Below are 10,000 nucleotides of genomic sequence, written 5' to 3' on the forward strand. Positions count from 1 at the left end.
TCATGATAATATGAATTGTGTATGTGGGCGTTGCGTGGACAAGTGTGTGTGTGTGTGTGTGTGTGTGTGTGTGTGTGTGTGTGTGTGTGTGTGTGTGTGTGTGTGTGTGTGTGTGTGTGTGTGTGTGTGTTTGCATGATCCTGTGAAGTGTGTATGTGGGCGTTGCGTGGACAAGTGTGTGTGTGTGTGTGTGTGTGTGTTTGCATGATCCTGTGAAGTGTGTATGTGGGCGTTGCGTGGACAAGTGTGTGTGTGTGTGTGTGTGTGTGTGTGTGTGTGTGTGTGTGTGTGTTTGCATGATCCTGTGAAGTGTGTATGTGGGCGTTGCGTGGACAAGTGTGTAGGTGTGTGAATGTTAGTGTGTGTGTGTGTGTGTGTGTGTGTGTGTGTGTGTGTGTGTGTGTGTGTGTGTGTGTGTGTGAAGGAGGGCAATTTGTGTGCGTGTGATGTTTGTGCGTGTGTGTAAACGGCGCCTATGTAAATACACAGGTCGTGTGTTTGTAGCATGTGTGTGCGTGTGCGTGCGATAGGTATACATACGGTCATGTGCGTGTCAGTGTGTGTGTGTGTGTGTGTGTGTGTGTAGGTGTGTGCGTGACAGGCTTAGTTCTATCTGGTGTGGGGTAGGAAGTCGATTACATGGAGGGAAGGAAAGGAAGGAGGGAAGGAATGAAGGAAAAAGGGAAGGAAGGAAAGAAGGAGTGAAGAAAAAAGGGAAGGAGGGAAGGAAGAAGGGAAGGAAGGAGGGAAGGAAAAAGGGAAGGATGGAGGGAAGGAAGAAGGAAAGGAGTGAAGGAAGAAGGAAAGGAGTGAAGGAAGATGGGAAGGAAGGAGGGAAGGAGTGAAGGAAGATGGGAAGGAAGGAGGGAAGGAGTGAAGGAAGATGGGAAGGAAGGAGGGAAGGAGTGAAGGAAGATGGAAAGGAAGGAGAGGAGTGAAGGAAGGAGGGAAGAAAGAAGGGAAGGAAGGAGGGAAGGAAGAAGGGAAGGAAGGAGGGAAGGAAGAAGGGAAAGAAGGAGGGAAGGAAGAAGGGAAGGAAGTAGGGAAGGAAAGAGGGAAGAAGTGGAGGAAAAAAGGAAGGAAGGAGGGAAGGAAGAAGGGAAGGAAGGAGAGAAGGAGTGAAGGAAGATGGGAAGGAAGGAAGGAGGAAGAAGTAAAGGAAGATGGGAAGGAAGGAAGGAGGAAGAAGTAAAGGAAGATGGGAAGGAAGGAAGGAGTAAAGGAAGATAGGAAGGAGGAAGGAGGAAAGAATAAGAGAAAGGGAGAAAGAAGGAGGGACAGAGAGAGAAACAAGGAGAGAAAAAAGAAAATACGATGTAGGGAAGGGAGGGAAGGAGAGAGGGAGAGAGAGAGGGAGGGAGGGAGGGAGGGAGGGAGGGAGGGAGGGAGCCAGGAAAAGCAGAAGACGAGAGAGAGGAGGAAAAAGGAAGAGAGGAGAGCGGAAGAGAGAGAGGAAGGGAGGGAGGGAGGGAAGGAGGGAGAGAACCAGGTAGGAAATGAGAGAGAAAGATAGGAATGGAGGGAGACGGGGAGGAAACGGAGGGGAAAAAGGGAGGAAATGAGATAAGGAAGGGAGAGAAATATCTAAATATGGAAAGGGGAGAGAGAGAGAGAGAGAGAGAGAGAGAGAGAGAATTCTATTACCGTTGTGAGTGATATATTGCTTATGAGATGAATGATGGCGAGAGAGAGAGAGAGAGAGTTAAAGAAAGGATAGAAAAACAGGAAAGACACACACACACACACACACACACACACACACACACACACACACACACACACACACACAGGTAGGGTCCAGAAAAATACACACACACCAAGAAAAATAAAAAAATTAAAAAAAAAATAATCTAAACTAATTCTCAGTGACCTTCGCCCCCCCGCGGCCTGAGATGACCTGGCGGCGTAGTTATGGCGCAGTAGCGTGACCTGACCTCATCTGAGAGAGAGGCGTAGGAAGGCTAGTCACGAAGAAGTGCGTGAAGTGAGGTGGCTTGATATGTATGCTCGTTTCATATCTGCATTCCAACTTGAAGGGTTTTGCTCTCTGTCTCTCTCTCTCTCTCTCTCTCTCTCTCTCTCTCTCTCTCTCTCTCTCTCTCTCTCTCAGGTGTGGTTGGTTAATTAAGAACCGACCTACCTTACCCTTATTCCACCCTCTTGGTACCACCTTAATGAGGAGGAGGAGGAGGAGGAGGAGGAAGAAGAGGAGGAGGAGGAGGAGTAGGAGGAGGAGGAGGAGGAGGAGAAGAAGAAGGAGGAGGAGGAGGAGGAGGAGGAGGAGGAGGAGAAGAAGAAGAAGAAGAAGAAGAAGAAGAGGAGGAGGAGGAGGAGGAGGAGGAGGAGAAGAAGAAGAAGAAGAAGAAAAAGAAGAAGAAGAGGAGGAGGAGGATGAGGAGAAGAAGGAGAAGAAGAAGAAGAAGAAGGAGGAGGAGGAGGAGGAGGAGTGGGCCCAGAAATAGAAGGTAGAGAGTACTTGAGCCTCTCTCTCTCTCTCTCTCTCTCTCTCTCTCTCTCTCTCTCTCGAGTTTTTGGATGAAGAGAGACAGTTCAATTCTTTCTTTAATAACTTCCTAATATGAGAGAGAGAGAGAGAGAGAGAGAGAGAGAGAGAGACAAACAGAGACAGAGACAGAGAGCGAGAGCGAGAGAGAGAGAGAGAGAGAGAGAGAGCTATTTCCTCTACTTCTTCTTCCCCCTCCTCCTCCTTCACCTCCTGCTTCCTCTTCCTCCTCCTTCTCCTCTTCCCGTCCTCTTCTTTATTACTCTTTAACGATGGAGTCAAAGGGTGGGAGGATGGGTACAAGATGGAAGGAAGGAAGGGAAGAAGGAAGGAAGGAAGGAAGGAAAGAAAGAAGGAAAGAAAAAGGGAAGGAAGGAAAGAAAGAAGGAAGGAGGGAAAGAAGCAGGGAAGAAAGGAAGGAAGGGAGGAAAGAAAGAAGGAAAGAAAAAGGGAAGGAAGGAAAGAAAGAAGGAAGGAGGGAAAGAAACAGGGAAGAAAGGAAGGAAGGGAGGAAAGAAAGAAGGAAAGAAAAAGGGAAGGAAGGAAAGAAAGAAGGAAGGAGGGAAAGAAACAGGGAAGAAAGGAAGTAAGGAGGGAAGGAAGGAAGGAAGGAGGGAAGAAAGGAAGGAAGGAAGGAAGGAAGGAAGGAAGGAAGAAGAAAATATAAACAAAGGGAGGAAAGTTACCGAACAAATCTAAGAAATATAATTAAAACAAATCGCCATCTAGAAGGAGTTAAGGGAGGGTATAAATATGGCTACTGGCTCCTTCCTCCCTTCCCTTCCACTCCCCAAACTGACAGCCTAATCCATTAATCCACCGGGCTCCACATCCTCATCCATCATCCATCCACTACAGTCATTCATCATCCACTCTATTTTTTGCTGTCATTTAATCTATTTCCCTTTTTAGCATGATGGGTCTATTTCTCTCTCTCTCTCTCTCTCTCTCTCTCTCTCTCTCTCTCTCTCTCTCTCTCTCTCTCTCTCTCTCTCTCTCTCTCTCTCTCTCTCTCTCTCTAGTCACGTTCACACAGAGTTTGCTTAATTTTCTCTCGCCATCAGTTTCATCTCTCTCTCTCTCTCTCTCTCTCTCTCTCTCTCTCTCTCTCTCTCTCTCTCTCTCTCTCTCTCTCTCTCTCTCGTGGCACTTGAGAGGAACAGTGCCAAGCTGTCTAGATATGCAGGGTAGGGTTGGAGTAGAGCCAGAGAGAGAGAGAGAGAGAGAGGGAGAGAGAAAGAGAGAGATGGGGGAATGTGTGTACATGACAGCCAAGCAGAGGCCGTCTGTGTGTGTGTGTGTGTGTGTGTGAGAGAGAGATTGAGAGTACGACCATACACCACCACATCAACCTCACAGGGTCGTACAAATGGCCCAAACCGACCCATAACTACCCAAAGTCGTAGAATTCTTGGCAGGGTGTGATCGTTCGGGTGTGGGTTGGCTTCTTTGTTATGCTAGGGTAGTTAGGAGGGTGTAACGAGGCGGAGGGTGTAGGTAGGGTTGGGTGTGTAGGGGTGTTGGTGGCTGTGTAGGTGTGTAGTGTGGTGTTGGTGATAGATAGACGGATGGATTGATAGATAGATAGATAGATAGATGGATGGATAGATGGACAGACTCACAGACAGATGCGGAGAGAGAGAGAGACAGACAGACAGACAGAGACAGAGACAGACAGACAGACAGACAGAGACAGAGACAGACAGACAGACAGACAGAAAAAGAGAGAGCTAGAGATATAAGTTTCATATAAATTACATGAACAGACCTCACTCAAAAAAAAAGGGCGCCATGATACTTTAAAAAAAAAAAAAAAAAGAGAGAGAAAATTATCCTAAAAAGGGTAAAAAAAAATATATATATAAAAAAGTCTGAAATAATTTGAAACCTGAAAAAGATCTGGAAAAATGATGAATTCTGGAAGTCTCAAAAAGAATATGAAAAATCTCAAAAAATATCTAAAATCTAAAAAATCTGGAAAAAAAAAAAAAATATGAAAAAATCTGAAAATCTGAAAAAATCTGAAAAGTTTGAAAATCTGAAAAAATATGAAAATCTTTAAAAAAAATCTGGAAAATCTGAAAATATCTGAAAATCTTAAAAAAAAAAAAAATGAAAAAATCTGAAATTCTTAAAAATACAGAAAAAAATGAAAATATCTGAAAATCTGAAAAAATCTGAAAAAATTTGAAGTCTGAAAATCTTTTAAAAATCTGGAAAAACTGAAAAAATCTGAAAATCTTTAAGAAATACTATAAAAAAAACTAAAGAATCTGCAAATCTTTAAAAAAATCTGGAAAAATCTGAAAATCTTAAAAAATACACAAAAATCTGGAAAAATCTGAAATTCTTTAAAAATACTTTTAAAAAATGAAAAAATCTGAAAATCTATAAAAATTCTGAAAAAAAACTGAAACATCTGAAAAAATCCTAAAAAATCTGAAAAAATCCTAAAAAAATCTGAAAAATCCTAAAAAATCTAAAAAAAATCCTTAAAAATCTAAAAAAATATCTGAATAATTTTCAGGTCAACAGAAGCCAATCAGGGTTTAATCCGGCTCAGAAAAATTATCCTTCTTATAATTAATTTTTTTTCTCTCTAAAATTATTTAAATTTTTTTGATATTCTCCTCCATCATAATAAAAAAAAATGTGTGGATAATATGTCTGTCTATTTATCGATCTATCTGTCTATCTGTCTGTCTATCTATCTATCTATCTGTCTATCTATCTACTGTATAATAATATCTATTTTTCTATCTCTCTACCTACATATTTACCTCAATCTATCGACCCCTCCATCTCTCTCTCTCTCTCTCTCTCTCTACCTCTACCTCTTTCCTAACGCCGCATCCTGTGAGGGGTGGCCTCGACGAAAGAACCTAACCATAATCAACCTCAACTCAAAATCAACCTCAGAAATCAAAGGAGAATCAACCTCATCACTCACCCTCAACCTCAACCTCAGCCTCATCACTCAACCTCACCCTCATCCTCAACCTCAACCTCATCACTCAACCTCAACCTCATCACTCAACCTCAACCTCATCACTCAACCTCAACCTCATCACTCAACCTCAACCTCATCACTCAACCTCAACCTCATCACTCAACCTCAACCTCACCCTCAACCTCATCACTCAACCTCAACCTCATCACTCAACCTCAACCTCATCACTCAACCTCAACCTCATCACTCAACCTCAACCTCATCACTCAACCTCATCACTCAACCTCAACCTCATCACTCAACCTCAGCCTCATCACTCAACCTCAACCTCATCACTCAACCTCAGCCTCATCACTCAGGCCCAACTCGACCTCAATCGACCTCCCGGGACCCACCTGTCAGGGGGAGGGGGTCAACCTGGCGGGGATTGACGTATTTCGATTTGCAGGTAACTCAGTAATCGACCACCTGCCTCACCTCTGCCTACCCTGCCTCACCTCTACCTACCCTGTCTCACCTCTGCCTACCCTACCTCACCTCTGCCTACCCTAACTCACCTCTGCCTCAACCTGCCTCACTTCTGCTTCACCTCTATCTCCCCCTGCCTCACCTTCTGCCTACCCTGCTGCCTTACCTCTTGCCTATCCCAACCTACCTCTTTATCCTAGTCCCTCTCCTGTTGCCCCTGCCTACTGTGATCTATCATCATCATCATCATCATCATCACCATTATCATCATCATCATCATCATCAACACCACCACCACCACCACCACCGCCACCTTCATCATCATCACCACTCCCATCATCACCACCACCACCCTCATCATCACCATTCCCATCATCACCACCATCATCATCATTATCATCACCACCCTCATCACCACCATTATCATCACCACCCTCATCACCACCATCATCATCACCACTCCCACCACCATCATCATCATCACCATCACCACTACCACCACCACTCCCATCACCAACACCACCACCATCCTCATCATCACCTCCACTCTCATCACCATCATCATCATCATCATCATCCCTCCCACTGACACACAAGCACACCTTTACACAGATCCAATTACCACACCCATTTTCACCTATAAATCGAGGGTAGACTTAATTGAATATAAATACAACGTGAATCAATGGCCAGCTGTCTCATTTGTTTATACAGGGAAAGTATTTTACTATAGTCTCCCCTCCGACTCTCTTTCTCCCTCTCTTTCTTTCTCTCTCTTTCTCTCTTTCTCTCTGACACGCCCAAACCCTCCACCACACACTCCCTCCTCATCCCCAATCCCTCCTCCCCTTCCCTCCTCCAACTTTCTCCTCCATTCCCCCTCTCCCTTCCCCCTCCCTCTTCCTTCACTACCCTCCCTCCCTCTCTTGAACCCCCTCCCCTGCCTTCCCCTCCACTACCACTACGTTATATCCCTCATCCCCCCTTCCCTCCATTCCCCCTCCTCTCTTTCCCTCCCCCTCCCCTCTACCCCCCTTTCAACTATCTCCATTTCCCCCAGTACTCTACTACCCCCTCCCTCTCTCTCTCCCCACCACACACATATTCCCCTTCCCCTCTTCTCCCTCTCCCCTCCCCTCCCCTCCCTCTCCCCATCTGTCACTCCCAGCTGGTCCAGATCCCACAGGTCTATGCTGACATGGGGAGGGGGAGGGGAGAGAAAAAGTAGGGGTGGGGAGGGGAGGGGGAGAGGAGGGGAGGGGGAAGGAGGGGAGAAAAGGGAAGGGAGAAGGAGTAGGGGAGGGAAGGGGAGGGGGAGTAGGAGAGCAGAGGGATTGGGAGGAAAATAAATATTATCGTAGTGAAAGGGTTAATGAAGAATACAGTATTCCTCACCTCTTCAGTGCCAGGTGAGTAAGAACAGCTCTCCCTCTCTCTCTCTCTCTCTCTCTCTCTCTCTCTCACACACACACACACACACACACACACACACACACACACAATCTAGTTCCGACCTCACAAACCACATTACAACTCAGCCTCCAACCCTCTTTCTGGCAACCCCCCACCCCCGTCTGGTAAAAGGAAGAGATTTGGTGAGGGGATGCGATCTTCTCTCTCTCTCTCTCTCTCTCTCTCTCTCTCTCTCTCTCTCTCTCTCTCTCTCTCTCTATTGAATCATATCTTAGTTTTGCGTTTTACTTTCCTTCATCCCTTTATCATGTCTTCCTTCATCTCTCTTCTCCCCCCTCCCTCCCTATCTCTCTCTCTCTCTCTCTCTCTCTCTCTCTCTCTCTCTCTCTCTCTCTCTCTCTCTCACCCGTCGTAGGATGCCGAGAGATACAGGGCGTAGGAGCTGGTGGCAGGATGGTTCTTGACGCAAACGGTGACCTCTGGAAGGCGTGTCTTGAGGCGGGTCAGTAGCCAGTGTAAGGTCGCCTCCCTCGTCCCTCCACCCAGCACCACCACCACCTCACAGTCCTGCAATGGGGGGTGTGAGAGGTGAATGAAACAGCGTAAACATTGGTGGGATAGGGAGGATGGATGGAACAGCACGAGCAATAGGGAGGTAAGAAGGTGAAAGGAACTGCATATACATAAGTGAGGGGTGTGAGAGGTAAATGGAACAGCATAAACAAAGTGGGGGGGGTGAGAGGTGAATTGAACAGCGTAAACATTGGTGGGGTAGGGAGGGTGGATGGAACAGCATATACATAAGTAGGGGGTGTGAGAGGTAAATGGAACAGCGTAAACAAAGTGGGGGTGTGAGAGGTGAATGGAACAGCGTAAACATTGGTGGGGTAGGGAGGGTGGATGGAACAGCATATACATAAGTGGGGGGGTGTGAGAGGTGAGTGGAACAGCATAAACAAAGAGGGGTAAGAAGGGTGAATGGAACAGCATAAACATTAGTGGGGTAAGGAGGGTGGATGGAACAGCACAAATATTAGGGGGGTAAGGAGGGTGAATGGAACAGCGTTAGCAATAGGGAGGTAAAAAGGGTGAATGGAACAGCATATATATTAGTGGGGTAAGGAGGGTGAATGGAACAGCAAAAGCAGTAGAGGGTAAGGGAGGTGAAAGGAAAAGCATAAACAATCATACTGGCTTTCTATTGGGGTATGAGAGGTGAATGGAACAGCATTAACAATAGGGAGGTACAAAGTCAGGAACCTGAATGGGGTTAAAGAATACACGGGGTCGGTTTAACACACGTAACCTCTGCGAACCTGATGTTGATATCCAAGCAACATCACACTAATAAGAAGTCATCCACCCTTGTCCTTTTCAAAACTACCCCACGCCATAATTCCTACATAAAAACTCTTCCCTACCGACTCCTGCCCCCTCTTCCAACCCCCCGTCCCCCACCCCCAACTCCCACAGCCTCAGGCCTATGTGAACAAGAGGAGACAGGGAAATGAGAAAAGTTTATATTTATTAACATGGGAATTTCCTGAAGCAACCTCGACTACCATATTTGTCTGTCTGTTATGAGATGTTGGTTATACAGAGACATAATGACACTTTCTTATTTATTTTCATATTTGAGAGAGAGAGAGAGAGAGAGAGAGAGAGAGAGAGAGAGAGAGAGGGAGAGAGAGAGTCCGCGACCCATAAATATGTTGATATCCCAAAGGAAATAAAGGAAACACGAAGAAGAAAACACAAATGCACTTGAGAAATTCCTACTTCCTTCTGCCCTTGAGATGTTCCTACGAGTCAAAATAAACATCAAAACATCCACATCCCCAAAATAAACACCAAAACATCCACAGCCTCAGAATAAACACCAAAACATCCACATCCTCACCTGCGTTGGCACCGTCTGCATCCACATCCTCTTGGGCAGCATCAGGTGGCCACTTTGAGGAATTTTCCGCCGTAGCAACCGACTCGCTGCGAAGAAAGACGAGAACACTTCAATATACACCTTACACACCTGACTACACACCTCTACACACACCTATATGCTATACTTACACCCTACACTTCTATGCACACCCACATTCTACACTTACACTAACTCACATCTGTCTTTTTTCACGCATATCCTCTCCCATCGCAAACAGAGACGATAACACTTCATTACAGACCCTACACACCTGGCTACACACCTCTACACACACCTATATGCTATACTTACACCCTACACCTCTATGCACACCCATATTCTACACTTACACTAACTCACATCTGTCTTTTATCACGCATATCCCCTCCCATCGCAAACAGAGACGAGAACACCTCATTACACACCCTACACACCTGGACACACACCTCCACACACACCTACACCCTACACCTCCAGACATACACCGCTCTACACCCGCACTAACTCACACCTGTCTTTTACCACACCTGTCCTTTCCCATGCCAGCACAGAATAAAAGAAAATCTACCCTAAAACACATAAACTCTTCAGAAAACATTTGTATATACGTATGTTGAAAAACCTGTAGTGTTTTATCAATGGGACAAACTTATAAATTGACTTTTAAACTGGTGAAAAAAAATGGCTAAGTGTAATATTTAATATACTTGTGTTACTTTAATACAATTTTTACATAAATATAAGT

The 10,000-nt window shown here is 45.5% G+C and overlaps 1 protein-coding gene across 1 annotated transcript in view; it reads right to left on the reverse strand.

Moving 5' to 3' along the window:
- Window positions 1-10,000, reverse strand: part of wwk (anoctamin 8 white walker) — a 97,200-nt gene that overhangs the window by 26,466 nt on the left and 60,734 nt on the right. The window contains exons 3-4 of the mRNA XM_080271050.1: window positions 9,235-9,320; window positions 7,741-7,901 (exon numbers count right to left, since the gene is read on the reverse strand). Of these exons, the coding sequence (XP_080127176.1) occupies window positions 7,741-7,901; window positions 9,235-9,320 (247 nt within the window). The remainder of the gene's footprint in view (window positions 1-7,740; window positions 7,902-9,234; window positions 9,321-10,000) is intronic.

This window comes from Coenobita brevimanus, chromosome 44 (assembly GCF_032717465.1).
Source record: "Coenobita brevimanus isolate Jiangsu-jjx chromosome 44, ASM3271746v2, whole genome shotgun sequence".
Taxonomy (NCBI): Eukaryota; Metazoa; Arthropoda; class Malacostraca; order Decapoda; family Coenobitidae; genus Coenobita; species Coenobita brevimanus.